The 18,003-nt window shown below is 40.6% G+C and overlaps 1 protein-coding gene across 1 annotated transcript in view; it reads right to left on the bottom strand.

Annotated features, from left to right (window-relative positions):
* Positions 1-1,051: 1,051 nt before the first annotated feature.
* Positions 1,052-18,003, bottom strand: part of DRD3 (dopamine receptor D3) — a 23,706-nt gene continuing 6,754 nt past the window's right edge. The window contains exons 2-6 of the mRNA XM_042459302.1: positions 11,239-11,351; positions 9,366-9,508; positions 8,211-8,401; positions 2,575-2,920; positions 1,052-1,974 (exon numbers count right to left, since the gene is read on the bottom strand). Of these exons, the coding sequence (XP_042315236.1) occupies positions 1,778-1,974; positions 2,575-2,920; positions 8,211-8,401; positions 9,366-9,508; positions 11,239-11,351 (990 nt within the window). The 3' untranslated portion in view covers positions 1,052-1,777. The remainder of the gene's footprint in view (positions 1,975-2,574; positions 2,921-8,210; positions 8,402-9,365; positions 9,509-11,238; positions 11,352-18,003) is intronic.

The raw sequence follows: 18,003 nt of genomic DNA, 5'->3' as shown, positions 1-18,003 counted from the left end.
GGCAAATAGAGATTTTAGTTACTTTATAAATAATAAAGATTGATGACAATTCACATACTCTTAAATTTCTTCTTCAACAATGCTTCTCTTGATAGGTTGATTCTGCTTTACCGCATTGAAGTCTCAGTCCATTATTTTGACAACTATTTTGACAGCTTATTCCAATGTAGTATAGCCAAATAAATAAATAAATAAATAAAATTCAAGACACTGCTATAAAGATGAATACTCCCATCTCCAGAGCATGGATTTACATTATTTATGTTATTTATTAGTTAAATTTCTATCCCATCTTTTCTTCAGGGAGCCATGCTCACCTTGTCCCTATTTTTGTCTTCCCAACAGCCTTGTGAAGCAGGTCAGGTTAAGAGAGAGTGACTGGCCCAAAGTCATCCAGTGACTTTCATAATACAGAGGCAATGAGGACCTGAACTTGGAGTGCACAAGTCCCAGGCCAGCACTCTTGGTGTTAGACTACACTAACAAACAGGTTAATGGTCATTTAGAGGATCCAGGACTTGTAGAGTTGAAATGTTCAGACTTTTTGATTAGTAGGGCTGATGAGGATGGCTAAAATCCAGTGGGGGGTGCATTCTGGCTAACTTATCATTTCCCCCCAGATGCACGAAAACACCTAAATAGCCAGGTGAGTGGGCTAGGATATACCCATGAGCCCCTCGCTACTGTTGCACACCTTGGATGGTGGTTGGGAGGGTTGCAGAATTTTGTAGAGCTCCTCCTTCTTACTCAACTCCTAACAACATGGCCTAATCCATTCAGAATGGGCTCCTGATCATCTGTGTAGCATTTTGGGGGAGAGCTCCAGAGAGAGACAGGGCAATGATGTTTTACATGGTTAATTTGGGATCCAGTCTGATAAATATGCCTAGGATTGCACTTGTCCCAGCAAATTCCACTGACATATGTTTATTTTCAGATAAGCAATATAGTTTAAAAATAAAAATAATGTGATTTTTTAAAAAATTGCATTAATCAAGAGCTTTTTGTTTTATTTGTAGCATGTCAGTAAAGCAAAAGTTGTTCTTCTTGCTATATCATCTGCTATATATTTTGAATGAACACAATTTAAGTGACAACATTTCAGTGAATGAAATCGGTCAACCCCCCCTTGCACATGTCTTACTGAATAACATGATATTAAATACACTGGTGTAAATCCAGCATAATATTAGCCAAGTAAAAAATCTCAGTGCAATTGCAATAGTGCAAGGTATGCTGCAACCAGTTATGAAACCACTTGCACAGCCTTTTGTGCAATTAAAGGTCATAGTTATTATGCAAAATGCTTAGTCTTGAAATGTGTACACTTGAATCTGTTGTACAATCCACAGTTGGTGAAATTCATGTTACTTGTATAATGCTACTTGTGCTGTACTTAAATACACTGATTTTCCTGCCCCTGACCAAACCCAGAAAGAAACTCTTCAGAACTCTAATAAAAGATATGTGTTTTGGACGGATCTGGTGCTTAGAAGTAATTACCTACAATTAGTTATTTTGTAGTGGATCAACAAGGGCATAATGAAATCACATTTACTTTTGTGTGCCCAGTGTTTTTTTTCTACACCAGTGTTTAACACAGAACTAATGAAAGCCACTATTATTAAAATATTGCCCTTGGCAGCTTACAGAGAAATACCATTGGGATAAGGGGTCTAACATTCTTTCACACTGATGACCAAGAGAGCCCATGTCTGCTGCACCTTATTTGCCACATCCACCAATGGTGAATAATACTATGTCACGCTCAAAATTTTCAGCAACAGAGGATCTTGAGGAAAGCTTTTCGGAACTCATTGTTGAAGGTGGTGTAGATAACAGGGTTGAGGGCACTGTTGGCATATCCCAGCCAAGTGGTAGCACTGTATAGCTCTGGAGGTATGTGGCAAGCTTGGCAGTGAGTATTCAATATGTGTGTCAAGAAGAATGGCAGCCAGCAGACAATAAAAGTCCCTAGGATTTAAAAGAAATGAGACATCACCACTTTTGGCCCAGAAGTACTTAATTCTCAGCATAAATCTGTGCTCACATAAACCTGTGATTCAGTCCATCCATGAAGGGAGAGGGGCATGCTGGAAATGCCCGATAGATAAGTCCATTTACAGCTCACCCATAATGCTGAGCACCTTCACACAACTCTAGAAGTACCTCTGAAGTTCCTTTGAGCATCCCCTGACATGTGTGAGCGGGCTAAAACAGGAAAGACTCTCCTTTTTTTTATTAGGAAATATAAATTTCAGGTGAAGTAAGTTTACACTTAATTTACAGAACATAATGCTAAAGGTTTATGTGCTCAAAATCCCCCCTCTCTCCCATCTCTTAGGCTCCATCATGTGCAGTGAAAATGATATGTGTTCATATTTTCCCTCCTAGATGGGAAAAGAACATTGCAAAGGAGGAAGCATCAAGCAACCTTTTCCTTGTGACTCCTCTAATAAAACAACTGTGCTCCAGCTGCTTTTCATTAAAACCAAAGAAAAGAAAATCTAATGCTGTGATAAGTTGTTTGGCCCTCGTTCTTGCTCAGGCTGGAACTGCTTATGCAACACTTACCAAGAACAATAGCTAGCATTTGGGTGGCCTTCCTCTCTCTGAGCTGTATTGTCCGATGATGCTGAGATGATATCTTCAAGGAAGTGGTTGTTTTGCCATTGTTGAGTTTATGCACTTCCAGGTTTTGCTCCTTGGTTTTTTTCCTCACCTTTAGGTCAACAGCTTCTTTATCCCCTGTGCTGGAGAAGGAATTTTCATGGCAAATGCTGCAATACTGCTGCAGTTCAGGAGGTGTAAGGGGCTTCTTTTCAGCTGGCAGCTTGTGGTCTGAAGAACAGTGAAACTGGAAACAAGACAAGAGTGTGCCTGGAGACATCTGGTGCAAACCTGTTCTTTCTGAATGTTTCTGGGAAACAGAGACAAATAAGTGTCTGCAACAACTAATGTAACTTTTCTTCTTTATTGACTTCCAAGAAAAGTAGTCTCAATTCAACAAAAGGAAACTCAAACTTGGAATCCACACCTAAAGTTGCAACTGAATTTGAATAGTTACTTTTTACGTGGTGGTTGTGATTTCGTTGTAATACTCATGTTTGACCTCCTATCCCTAAATTCCACATCCTCTCAGTAGGGGTGGACGAGAATTTCATTTCAGTTCTTGCTTGATCAGAATTTATTAAACTTCTTGAAATTCAAATGTGGGAGAAAGCAAAACTGACATATTTGCCCACCTCTAATATTCATTGCCCAAGAAAACCCAATGGAATTCATGGTGTCTTAAGTCTCCAGGCAACATGAAGGCATATGCACACACATAAGTCGTAGCATTCATGGGCTTCTGAAGAATTTGTATGATTTTGTACGCCAGGACTTGGGGTTCTGTAGCACTCCAGATGTTATTGGACTGCAAGCCCCCAAAGCCCTAGCCAGCACAGCAAATGAAGACTGATAATGGGAGCTGCAGTTTGGATACACTTGTTCTTTTCCATCTTTTCCTTTTAATATAGTTTCACAGAATGAAGTGCACAACATCAGCTTTCTATTCAAGGGCCCTGGAAAAGTTTCCACAATAGGCTCACTTTGTGCACATGTTTGAACCATCCTAGGAGTGGTGACTTACAAACTGAATGTATAATTGGATGGCCAAAAAACAAACAAATAAATGGGTGCTAGAACAGGTCAAACCTGAACTGTCCCTAGAAGTCAAGATGGTTGAGGTTGTCATACTTCAGCCACATCATGAGAAGGCATGATTTACTAGAAAAGACAATAATGCTAGGAAAGGTGGAGGGCACTAGAAAGAGAGGAAGTCCAAATACTAGATGGATAGACACAAATCATGGAGACCACAGCCCTGAACTTTCTGGACCTGAGCAGAGCAGTTGAGGACACAATCCTTGGAGGTGTCTCATTCATGGGGTTGCCATGAGTCGAAGTCAACTTGAGGGCAGTTAACAACAATAATGTATAAATACTAAATGAAATACACAGTACCATAGACTTCAGCACACAAATAATTATAGATGAATCTATTTTGAAGACTTAACCTGATCCTGTGTATTTTTTAACTCTTACATAACATTCAAACTTTTGTTGACAACAGAAAGCTCAGGAGACTGAGGAAGTTACTAGGGAAGAAAAGGAAGCAAGGGAACCTTTTTTCCTTTGGCACTGGGACTATAGCCTATGAGAGGCCTAGACCTATTGCACTTACTGAACCATTGATAATCTGGCCATGGCTGTATTTATTTTTTATAAGAAAAACAAGCTACAGTAATTCTAAACTTGGGTAGATGATTTTGCCTGTGTACCTTTTGCTTTCTATTGTGCTAGTGTTTTTGAACAATCTAAGAAGGAGACCTTAGGTATAACAGGTATATTGCAGGGTGGGATGATGATTGGTGCTGCCCCTGCTTTAAATCCTATGCAGAATGGACTGCTTTTATTTTATTACATTTACATCCTGCTGTCCTCCAAAGAGCTCAAAGCAGCATGCACCATTCTTCTCACCCATCCCATTTTATCCTCACAACAACTTTGTGAACTGCCTAGCCCAAGAGGTAGTGAAATGACCCAAGACCACCCATGTCCTTTCACACTACACAGTTATAGCACTTTGATTCCATTTTAACTGCCACGTTTGCATCCTGTGAAATCCTAGGATTTACAGCTTGGTGAAGCACTAAAGCTCACTGGCAGATAATTCTAAATATTTCATGAAACTACAAATCCCAGGAGTTCATTGGAAGGAACCAGGGCAGTTTAAGTGGAACCAAAGTGCTGTAATTATGTAGTGTGATGAGTCCCCCAGTGACCCTTATGGCTGTGGAGAGATTTCAACCTGCATCTCCCTAGCCCTACCTAACAACTAATCTACTGTCTATGTTATTTAGTATAAACAGATTCTAACATACAGTGTCTTGCGTACGCCACATGTAGGTATTGCCAGTATATCTGGCATTTAAAATAGCTTCATTCTAAACAAAATATTTATTTAGCATGCAAATTCTGCTATGAAATTAGTAGTTAAAAATTTTATTCATAGCAGATGTTAACAGCTTCAGTCACATGTATTGCCCATCGCTGACAGATTTTATTGCCTGAGGCAGCTTGGCTATGAGTGCTGTAGAGGTAACTGATGAAATTCTGTTTCCCCAAGAGATATTTTCCATACTTCACTGATGTTATTTAGGGCTATAAACCTGAACCAGTAAATAAAACAGTTGCTCCCAAAAGTGAGTAATAACATTAATGGTTTGAAGGCAAGTAATTTTGCTAGCTCTTATTACTGCACAAATTGGTCATTCCTGTAATGCTAGAAACAGATCATTGTTGTTTTCAGAATTGCAGCTAGAATGATAAAGCCATCATTGCTCATGAATTGCACAGTCTCCCTCAAAACTGTTGAAAATGAAAGTGCCAGTGCTGTAGCACGTATCCTGAACCAGTGGGGCTGCAATAGGCAGATAGACAACCCCTGGTATCCTCATCTTGTCTTGCTAGATGTATGCATAGTTGACTATATTTAAGTTTTTTATGCCCTCTTTTCCCAGTGCTATCTCCTCCTCTTCCTGACAGGAGACAACAAGTGGTTCTGATTAAAGCCGCCATGTTTGGTCTACATGGACATTACTCTCATGCTGGAACAGGGATAGAGCTTGGGGCAGGACCTTGACTGCCTCTTCACCACTCTGACATTGTTGTTCATCACAGGTGTCCAGTTTTCCTTCTGCAGCTTCAAACTGGTCAAGAAGAAAAGGCAACAATCCTCCTTAAGAAGGTATTCCTTAAAAAGATTGGAATGCCCACATTACATGCCCTGGAAGGATACAGCTATGTATCAAAGGCAAAAATGTGATCCAGAGGCTTTGAGAAGTCTATGCCCTGAGTGGAATGGCTGGAGAAAATCCAAACATCATTCCAACAACATAGAAAGAAGTTCAACAAAAATAGTAACTCTCTGGAGTGGTTGTGTTATTGCACTGGCAAGCCACAGGAAAGACTTTTGGGTACCCAACAATCTATTGACTGAAACTCTCCTTTTTTATGCTTCAAATGGTTCTAAGTTCTAATCTTCCCTTCCAATACCACCTCCCCACCTCTTTTTTTGGAAATCATTCTCTGCTCAACAAGTCTCTGCTCACTCTAGTCCCAGCTCCTCATCAAGGACATGGTGTTCTCTATTCATGTGATGTTGTTACTTAGTCATTCAGAGGATTTCATGGTCAAGTGAAGAACTGAACTGTGGTCCCCAGAGTCATTGATGTTTATCACACTATACTCTTAAAGTGCTACTATTCCACTTTGACTCCTCTAGCTGCCTCCTGTTGCATTCTGGGATTGACAGTTTTAAGGAGGAGTATTTAGAATTCTCAGGCAGAATTCTCTGCCCAAGAATTCTAAATACCCCTCCTGAAAACTGCAAATCCCACAATGCAACAGGAGGCAGCTAGAGGAGTCAAAGTGGAATACTAGCAGTTTAAGAGTATAGTGTGATAAACATCATAGTCATAGTCCAACACTCAGAATCATTACACCATGCTAGCTTTCATGACTATTCATACCCTTAACCTAAAGAGAAGGATGTAGTCACAAAAAGCAGCAGGTTTCAGTAGAAAAGTCCCTAAAGCTGGCTCCCATGTGTGAATGTAAGCCATCCTGTGGCAGGAGCTTCATGGATACTCTCTTCTCAGATAAAGGGAGACAAAGAACCAATTAAATTTTTGGAATTTGAGTATATAGTACATAGATCAAAGAAACAAGCAGAAAGGTGAAATAAAAGGGCAGGTATGGCCTTGCCAGTTCCCTCTCATTAATTATAAAAGTGTTGATGGCTCTTTGTGTCCAACAACTTCAACTTTATGTTTCCTTTCTTTTGGTGAATTTTCTCATCAAAGGCTCCTGAGCAAACTTAGCTGTCATAAGAGAAAAGGAATGGGTTTCTTACAGACAGAAAAAGTTGAAATAATAGAATTAATAGAATTAATAATAGAATTAAAGCAGCAAGTAAGAATAAATGAATAAATGAAGAATAAATGAATAAATGAAGAGTTTTCAGAATGAAGGGATCTAAATATAAATAGCATCATTCTGATGCTAAGTATAAAAACATGAGCCAAATTGCTGAATCATCAGATATAGCTATGATGATGGAGCTCCATCATCATAGCTATTTCTCCCAAAGCCACCTTCCAAAGTGTGTGTCTCTTAAACTATTTTGCACTGCAACTGATGGGTTTTTGAGGTACTGCAACTCTGGCTTAAGAGGAAAGTTTTGGGGATCATGTTCAGTCATGAACATCTGTAAACACGGATTCCCCAAAGTTACGAGATCATAAATCTGTTTTATAATCTCATAAAGAATGAACAGGATGTCTACCATTGCTTTGTAATGAAGCCTTTGGCTCCTGATGATTTTATAGAATTTTGTATGTATGCATAGTTTTGAATTTTCTTAACTTGTCTTAACTTGTCACATTTTAAAAAAAAATTCTTTTAGTGTACATTATTTTTACTGCTTTGAATTGTTTTAAATTGTTTAAATTGATTTATTAGATACTGTCCTGAGATTTTTAAATATAGTCTGGGATATAAATATTTAAACAAACAACTATTCTAAAGCTGGAAAAGATGCACAAGAGTCTGTGTGTCCTCCTATGAGAAAAGGTTACAAATGGGAATCTTTATCTTAAGGGAAAAATAAAAGGAAACTTAATAGAGCTATATAAAATTATGCATAGTTTACTTCCTAGGAATCAATAGATTATCTTCTAATTACTCATAAACATCTCCTGCCTAATAAGGTTCAGACTTTAATTTACTACACAACTAAGAAATGAGGCATCCAGATGCAGTTTCAATGAACATGAAACATGGGCTTCACCTCAGAGGTACCAGTGACTGAACAAATTATTTGGCTGCTGTTGGCTCAGTCACTTCCATGGAGACTAAATAATGTACAGAGGCTGGATATGTAGGAGGCAATGGGAAGAAGGAGCAAGATGAGGTGAATTGGCAAAAACTGAACAGATTGAAAGTAATGCAACAGCATGTAGGAGCTGCATGTAGGAACTGGGCAGACCACTGTTGGGGAATACCACAAGTACAGAGCTGGACGGTCAGATATATCCAGCAAATTTCTAGAGATGGCCAGATGGAGCACAAAAGTGACTAGTTAATGTAGAAAAAGGTCATACCTCTTGTTTGTAACAGGTTTTGACACCGTGGCTGCCTTGTCTTGTGAGGATTCGTTTCCTCTGTCTTTGCCTCAGCACGACGTAAATACGGATATAAACCAGCAGAGTCACCAAGAATGGAAGATAAAAGGACACCACAGAAGAATAGATTACAAAGTCAGGATCAGAGATGGAACAAATACTGGGATCATCTGAGAAAGAAAAGAAAGACAGAAAAGAAAAGGTGGGGCAACTGTGAAGATACAAGGAATTGTAAGGGAATATGGGGACAGAAGCCAGATATTTCTACAATCTCCCCTGTTCTTTTCCATGCACAAATGGCTGCAGGTGGGGGACTTCAGTGATTCCATGGTAAATCCAGGGAGTGGTAAATGGCTCTGCGTAGCATAGTTTTGCATACCGAGCCACTACACCATGTTGAACCCTGCAGGATTGCAACCAGTGTGGTCACCATGGGAATCTTAATGGTGGTGGTAACACCATTGTTGGTGTTGCACGCTACCTAGATGACTCTAGGGAAGCTGAAGCGGGTATGAGTAGTGTGTGTGTGTGTGTGTGTGCGCGTTTGTTTGATTAAGTTATTAGTAGTGTGGGTACATTGTTTTTCTTTTCTTATTATGGGATCTATGGGGATTGACAGATGGGGAGAAAGGGGCGGTGAGATGCTGCCCCTTTCTGCCCCAGATGGAGACAACACCAACCAAATGGTGTGACCTCCAGGAGCCAGGCTCTTTTTAGGGAGTGCACAGGGCGCCATCGGCACGGTGCTGTTTGGGTGCTGTGCCATGCGGATGTCATCGTGGCATGGCCCGTCTGTACGAGGACATGCTAAGATGGCCCAGGGTGTATGGTAGGGCTACTGAGCGTGTAAACGCTCAGCCCCAATGCACCCCTAGTTCGAGCTGAGGCCGATGCAAAGGACCAGTCTGTACCAGCCCTATATTTTGAAAAATTGATCTTTGGATGATCTGTTACTGTGATTTCAAATGAGTGGATTTTTGGGGGTGGGGTGGGTACTCAGACACTCATATTGTAATCAGTCCTTGGGTCAGTTACTCCTTTGTTACCCCTTGGAGTAATTATTAATAAGTCCAGGACATAATAATAGGCTTTGAATTGTGTAAAAAGCCCACACATCAAGATTCTATTTTTTACCTGTGGTATTGAAGCCAAAGAGAAGAGGACAGGAAACAGCAAATGCCAACAACCAGACCATTGTGATCATTATGGAGACTCTTCGACAAGAGCTGGGCCCTGTGCTGTACTGATAATGAACAGGCATAACTACTGCAGTGTATCTGCGAAGTGAAGCAACTCCAAAGCAAGAGCAGCAAAGATGGAGGTATCATTAGAGGAAGGGGGAAGAGAGGGGAAGAAAGAGGAAGAAAGAGGAAGACAAGGTCCCATTGAAAATGAAAGAATACAGAAAAGGGGGAGAAATTAATGCAATGATGCAATAATAGCAATGCAATGAGAATTTGGAAAAGTAAAAGCAATAAGATATGAACAAAACAACAAGAGCAGGAGAAGAAAGAGGGAGTTAGAGAAGTAGAATGTTACTTATTATTGTTACAGTCTGGAATTTCAGATGCATGTTCTGAGAAAGAAAGATTGGAGCAGCTTTCTGAATTGGAGCAGTCTTTTTGCAAAAGCATATGTTGAGGCTCCATGATATGTATTTTAATGCATTAAATGAGACCCATTCAAAGCCTCCTCTACCCACTGAGTGCCTTTATCTAGCTCTGAAAAATCTGAAATTCTAGTTTTCATGGAGAGTCTCTACAGGTAGAGGAGGCTCTCTTCTTCTAGACCATTGCTTTTCATGTGCTTAGTGATGGGGACTGTGGGGTTAGCATGCTCGCTTTCTTGTATATTTGTTGTTGGTATGAACCTTTAAGTTGTTTTTGACATATGGTGACCCTAAAATGAACTTATCATGGGTTTTTCATTGGTATGATCTTGTCAGAGGCTGCTGGTGGGGGACTAAGAGGTCTTGACTTGCCCAAGGTCACTGAGAGGGTTTCCATGGGTGAATATGGATCAAACCTTAGTCTTCCAGAGTCCTATCCAACAGTGAAAACACTACAACCACCCTCACTCTAGATGTTTTATCCCACTATCAACTCTTAAAGTGCTACTAATTCCACTTTGACTCCTCTAGCTGCCTCCGTTGCATTTGCAGTTTTAAGGAGGGGTATTTAGAATTCTCAGGCAGTCTGCCTGAGAATTCTAAATACCCCTCCTTAAAACTGCCAATACCAGAATGCAACAGGAGGCAGCTAGAGGAGTCAAAGTGGAATAGTAGCACTTTAAGAATATAGTGTGATAAACATCACTGCATCTACACTGTAGAAATAATATAGTTTGATACCATTTTAACTGTCATCCTACAGAATCCTGGAATTTGTAATTTTGTGAGGCATTAACCCTCATTGGCAGAGGAGACTAAAGACCTTGTAAAACTACAAACCCATAATTCTATAAGATGGAGGGACAACACTTAAATTTCAAACTGCATTATTTCTATGCAGCCTGTTTGTGGATTTATGTGTCTTTAAATCATGCCGTTAATTTGATAGGGTTTTCTTAGGCGAGAAATACTCAGAGTTGATTTTAACAATTCTTTCCTCTGAAATATAACCTACAGCACCTGGTGGTAGTTGGGAGTCTCCCATCAAAGTTCTAACCAGGGCAGACCCAGCTTAGCTTCCATGATCAGACAGGATCTAGTTGATTTAGGTATATAGTATTTACTTAATTCTAAAAGGCAATGTCTCAATAGAGTTGTAGTTTGCCCTTGCATCAAATCAAATCAAAAAGCATTATGGGTCTTTGGAAGATTCCTTTACTTTGCAACAAAAATGCAGATTACAAAGCTTTTGTGTGATATATGTATGAAAAATTGTCATATGTAGCACAGTCCTTAGATAGCTTTTCTTCTTCTGACATGTACAAATTTCAACCTGCTTTCCTCTTCTTGGCTCATCTGGAAATTTCCCAGCTTCCTGACATGGCCTTTGGTTCTTACCTGTCGATGCTAATAGCACAGAGATTTAAAATGCTGGCTGTGCACATCATCACATCCATGGTTACAAACACATCACAGCAGAAACGGCTGAAGTTCCAGACTCCTCCTGTCATCTGAATATCAAACACAAAATGTTGCTGTTGCTTTTCAGTGAAGACCAATACAACACAACTACATTTTCCCATTTGAGCTGTTAAATTGTTTTATATGAAAATCAGTAAATGAATTCAAAGATATAGCCATTTTAGTCTGTAGAATCAGTACATTGAGAGATCTTGTAGTACCTTTGAGACTAACCCAAAGAAAGAAATTGGCAGCAAGAGCTTTTGTGGACTTCAGTCTACTCCAAATGCATCTGAGGAAGTAGACTGAAGTTTTCAAAAGCTCATACTATCAATAAGTGAAATTTCATGCTTCTCTTCAGAGGCAAGAATTATTATTCTCTGGGCTACAGAAAGGAGAAAGCTGCTGTACTGCAAAGGACTTGGGCTGCAGGCACCACAAGATATCAAAGGAGAAATATAGAGACCAAAGCTATGGTAGGCTTTTTGTTAGTGACAGATACTGAAAGAGAGTAACAGTTAGGAGAATTTGGATCATTTTCTTCAATATCACATAAAAGTTAGGGGCTTTACAGCCTGCCCCTTTTCGTGCTGGATTGGGGCCACGGCAACCTCATGCACCTTTGAAAGGGCACCAAAGGAGCACCATAGAGCCACCACAGTGGGACCCCACTGGTCACTTCTCTCTAGGATGAAAAGGAGCCATTGTTGAGCAACCTTTGGGTTCGGCCAGTCAACCAACTACAAATCCATGTAACAGTTATCTTGTCTAGCCCACAATTTACAAACTTGTTTGCAAGAATGTCATGGGGAATCTTGTTAAAGGCCTTACTGAGATCAAGATATACTATATCCACAGCATTCCCTTCATCTACGAAGCTGGTAATTATACACACACACACACACAGAGATCAGAGTTGTCTGGCATAACTTGTTTCTCTGAAACCCATGTCGACTTTTTATGATTATGGCATTGCCTTCTAGATGTTCACAGACTGATCTGCTCTAGAATCTTTACTGGTATTGATGTCAGACTACTTTAATACAGTGATTCCATGCCTACCCCTTTGACTGGCCACAGAATTGCACATGCAATACTCCAACTTTACAGGGCATTGGCGCATCAGTGTGCAAGTGATATATTGATGGAGCATAATCATGGAGGCCCCTCTACATGCCCCCTTCACCTCCCTTCACCCCGTGCCCCTCATTGGACTCTTTGGTTTGTGTATGTTGTACAGTAATTACACCCATTGGAGTTGTCGCATTTTCATTTTTTTTGCTTTGCTGCAGCCCCACACGCCGGCACCAGGCAGTTTATATGCAGATGCATTTTTCTAGCTAAGTTGGAGTATCCCAGCTTCTTTTTACTCCATTTTTAGCCCCAGAGAGTGGCTTCGTTTTCACCCACTTTGGAGGTGTGCATCAGATAAACAACCCACCTTCAAAGCAGCTGGAAGCCCCTTTATTTTGCCCATCTGTTTCACTCCCCAGTATTGAGTGAAAGGAGGAGAAAGGGGGAGAGGAAGAAGAGGAAGAGGAAGAGGAGGAGGAGTAGTGTAAGTCAGAAAAACAACTCTTGCACTACGTTTGCTTAAAGCCTCGAAGAGGTTAAATGGGAGACCACTCTGCTTGTTGCAGTTTTTCAATAATAAAAACAAAGCACAAAATGTGACCAAATGATTGAAATGCACAGTGTCTGTTCAGTCACCCTTCATGCTTCTATAGTCTTTTTGATTTCCTCACCATTACTCATTGTTGTTTTGTTTCATTTCACTTTTTGCACAGAAAGAGGCAGAAATCTGTTATTAGACAGAGAGAAATTTGTTGCTGAAGCCCATAGGAAGACCTCCCTGCCCCACATTTCCTATTTTGATATAAATGACAAAACAAAACAAAAGAAAGTTCAGAATAATTTTTGCATTCAAACAGCTTTTGATAGGTAAATAAGACTGACGGGGCAATTCCTGGGAGGTGTGCCTGTAGGATACAAAAGAACATCTTGGAAATGTAAATGGAGCATGTTAAAATGAAGAAGAAAACAGCAACTGGAATGAAAGGCAAGCAAGCAAAGCACTTTGAGAACCATTTCCAACATAAAATAATTTTCTGAATAATTATTCCAGAATGCATGCATTTAAAAGCACTCCCTCAAACTCTTATATTCAAGACCTGTTTACTAAAATGTAGCATCATGTGAAATCTAACTCCAGCTCACAGAACTGTCTTTGAACATTTTTTGTGTGAATGACAAATTTTTACACAATGATTTCACAGTAAAAATTCACATTTTTGCATCCATATGAATAATCTCATCAGCCAGTTTATAGGCACAACATTTTAATGTAGAAAACTAGCCCCATGACACTGGCAAGTGATATTTCAAGTATAGAGGGATTATTTTCAGAAGACCTTAAAGGTCCAGTTTTAAATATTTAAGATTAAATTGCACAAAAATCAACTTGTTTTAAGGGTACATTTATGGGCTGCCTTTTAAACACATAGTTATACACCAATAATTATATGCTATACTGTACTGAGTACTATACTAATTTTTTTTACCAACCTATCTCAACAAACTAATATTTTCAAAAATAAAAAGATTCATCTGTTTGATATGCATACACAGAGAAACAAACATTTAACTGTTTATTACAGTCATCCTATGTAGACTCAGTCAGTTGTGCAGAAATAGAAGAGTTTTTGAGAAAGAGTTGTATGTGGTACCAAATACAGCAGCTGAGAGGTTATGCTCACTTGTTTTCCTTCTGTAGCATTTCTACCTAAGAGTGGCATGTTCACATTACACTGGCTACATTCATACATGATAGTAAAGCGCAAGGATTCTGGCTTACTGTGAATGAGTTGGGCTCATCTGTTCTTACTTGGCTCTTGCACAAGCAGGAATCAGGAATAAAAAGCCCCTATTGTAAAGTCCAAACCTGGGATTCTAGCTTGTTGCTGTTGGAAAAAACTCTCAACCAAACATTCTCTGTACAGTCGGCCCTTCTTATACATGGATTTTTTATACACGGATTTAAGCATACACGGTTTGAAAATGTTCCAAAAAAGTATAAATTTACCTTGATGTTCCATTTTTTATTAGGGACACCATTTTGCTATGTCATTATACTTAATGGGACTTGAGCATACACGGATTTCGTTATACACGGGGGATCTTGGAACCAAACCCCAGCGTATAACAAGGATCCACTGTACATCCCTTTTCACCCATTTGCTATTAGAGCAATGGGGCTTTATACGATAAGTGTTTACTGCATGTCTCTGCCCTATACATACCGTATCTCTATAACTTTTGTCATTCCTTTGGCTTTCAGTGAATTGAAATGTTACATTTAAAGGGAGGGATCTAACATAGTGAATGGCAGAGACAGTGGAAATTGGGGACAACCAGTCATAGCATTTTCTCCTGTTATCCTTCTTTGAGGGATTTTTAGATTTTGAAACAATGGGGTTGAGTAGGGTAGGTCTGTCCTTGTAAATTGGACAGACAGAAAGGGACCTGTGTAATTTATGTGGGGTTTGGGATGCTATAGATCATAATGTCTGGGACCTTTGTTATAGGGAGGGATGAGCAGAAGGATGCATTGCACAATACCCTAGTTCCTTGATGATTTAGCAGGGTAAAATGCAAAATATAAATGCAGAATGCAGTCACAAAGTAGGAATTCAGCAGATTTTAAAAGATGGGCTGAAATCTTTTCTTCTTTACATCAGTGTACTTTTCTAAATTGGAAGTAACTCCGGTGATGCCAATACAATTACTGTCATCTGGAAATCAGATTAGAGACTTAATTTATTTTTCATTATCTGAGCCATCTTTTTGTTTCATTACATAGATTCCATGAAAGTGTACTTGGAATATAGACCAAAGTATTCAGCTACGTCTCTTCCTAATGCAAATTCCTTTAATAGACTAGACTCTCTTTTCAAATCACTTCAGAAAGTAATTAATCAATGCATCGTCTTTACATACACAGTGCCTGATTCACTGAGTGTCAAACCATATACAAGATAAAATTTCCATGTCATTGTCTAGTAGAGTCACTTTTTCTACTGCCATCTATCTAAATGTTTGCATTCATTTGTTTTCATTTATATTTTGTCAAGGACCTTTCCAACAGCTTTTAAAAATTCACAACATAGTACTGCATAGAGATTTTCCTTTGATGTTTTAAAAAGTAAACTTTGGCCCCATTCTCACTTGGGCATTTGCCCTGGATAGATCCAGGTCGGATTCGCTAAGCCGGCACCGAATCTCTCCGGCAAGAAGTTCATACTACTTTTACCCCAGTGGAAAATCCCTGGTGCAATTTACCCCACTTGACATGCACATTTCCAGAAGGAGCGCTTCAAGATGGATCCTCCTTGTTGTCAATCAAAGTCACTTCTGCTGTAGTCAGTGGTGACATGTTGTGCAGCCATTCGCCACAGGCATGTGTGCTTCCCCCCTTTTTAAAATCTAGCAGGAATGTTTGAATATTCTGTCATTTTGACAGATTATGCAAATGCTACATGCTCCATGGCAGCGCCTGCGCAGAGCAGTCCTGGGCCCTCCTCTGCTTCCTCCTCCTTCTCCTCTCTCTATCTGAGAGAGTGTGACTTGAACTGGCACTGTGCGGCACAGCAGCGCTCTGTTCCCCTCTCCTCCTCCTCCTGCTTCCCTTGCCAGCTGTCCTCCCTTACCTGGGTCTTGCTCAATCAAGCCATGGCAGGGGTCTTTTGGAGACCCTCAGGGGTCCCTCTCTCCTCTGCTGAAGACAGCCGGCAAGGGACGCAGGAGGAGGAGGAGGAGGAGGGGGGGGGAACAGAGCACTGCCGTGCCACATAGTGCCGGTTCAAGTCACACTCTCTCAGTCAGAGGGAGGCAGAGGAGGGTCCAGGACTGCTCTGCCCAGGCTCTGCCCTGGAGTATGTAGCATTTGCCTAATCTGTCAAAATGGCAAAATATGCTAACATTCCTGCTAGGGTTTTTTTTTAAAAAAGGGGGGAGGAAGCACCCATGCTGAGGAAGAGGAGGAGGAGGGCCCAGGACTGCTGTGCCCAGGCTCCCTGCCAATGAGGCCTCCAAGGGCGGGAAGAAGCTAGGGGCCTAGAGAGCGACCTGAGGGGTTCCCTCCCTGGAGTATGAAGCATTTGCATAACCTGTCAAAATAAATTACCAAAAAAAAAAAAAAAAAAAAAAGCCATGCGAGAGGGGAGGCCCATCACTCACCCTCTGACCTTTAGCCTTCCCCCTGAACTTGACCCGATCATGATTGGGGCCAAGTTCACATTTTCTTGCAACAGGTTTTCTGAAAAGAAACGGGGAATACCCTGCTTTCAGAAAAACCGTGCTGAGGGGGATTTGCCTTGGATCAGGTGTGCAAAACCCAACACCAGTGAAAACTTCCCACTTTTAAACTGGGTTGCAATTCGGTGCAAAAGGTAGTCTGAATGGCCCCTTAATGGCTTGTCAGTTTTGTGTTGACTACTCTCCCAAAAAAAGTGTCATGAAGATATCTTAGGCGGGTTACAGACAGCCATAAAGTACGCGCTCTGTGCGTACTAGGGTTAGGAGGGGCCATATTAGGGTTAGGAAGGGTCTTACCTTCTTCACGGCCCTTCTCTGTAGTACGCGCGGAGCGCGTCGTAAATGGCAGTGCCCATCCACATGGGCACCACCATTTTGATGTCTTGGACGCATAGTGTCCAGACGTGTCATGGCGGAAGTGACACCGTGAGGGCGCGCTTTGCCCCTCACGGTGCCACTTCCATGTTTTGAAAAGGAGTGCCATTTTGACGCTCCTTTTTCGCTGCACTGGGAAGCCTCGCAGTGTGGCCGCTGGGGCTTCCCTCCGCAGCGAATGGGGCGGCGGGAGAACGGCCACTTGAAGGCGGTCTGTAATGGGCCCACGTAAACAAATAAATAGTTTTATATATTGAATGATAAGGAAGTACAAATGTGGGGGATATTTTAATTAATAAAATGGACTCCAGGCATTTTAAAGGACACCACAAGCCATTTCTCCATCCATGTATCTGTGTGGGGGGGATGAGACTAAAGTTCACGTCCTTTGTTTGTTTGCTTGGAAATAAACCCCCCTGGAACTGCTAATACATTTTGCCACTTAAAAATTCTATAGTCTAACTCTGATAACCACACTTCTCGGATGCATTTGGGAAGAAATGAACAAAGGGAGGAACAAAAAAGAGAATTGTTCCAAGGTAAGAACAGCACTGGTCAAGAACCTGCATAGAAAAGACAAAACTTTACCATAGTTAGATGATGGCACTATAATGCTGTGTATCATACACAAAGCAATATTAGACTGGAGAGGAAGCAGGCATGAAAACTGGGGGAATGAACATCAACAATTTAAAATATGCAGATGACACCCTACTACTAGAGAAAACAGCAAAGACCTGGAATGATTATTGATGAAATGAACAAAGGGAGGAACAAAAAAGAGAATTGTTCCAAGGTAAGAACAGCACTGGTCAAGAACCTGCATAGAAAAGACAAAACTTTACCATAGTTAGATGATGGCACTATAATGCTGTGTATCATACACAAAGCAATATTAGACTGGAGAGGAAGCAGGCATGAAAACTGGGGGAATGAACATCAACAATTTAAAATATGCAGATGACACCCTACTACTAGAGAAAACAGCAAAGACCTGGAATGATTATTGATGAA

The sequence above is a fragment of the Sceloporus undulatus genome, chromosome 3, assembly GCF_019175285.1.
Source record: "Sceloporus undulatus isolate JIND9_A2432 ecotype Alabama chromosome 3, SceUnd_v1.1, whole genome shotgun sequence".
Lineage (NCBI taxonomy): Eukaryota > Metazoa > Chordata > Lepidosauria > Squamata > Phrynosomatidae > Sceloporus > Sceloporus undulatus.
The sequence above is the reverse complement of the archived record's forward strand: the minus strand, read 5'-3'. Positions and strand labels throughout refer to the sequence as shown.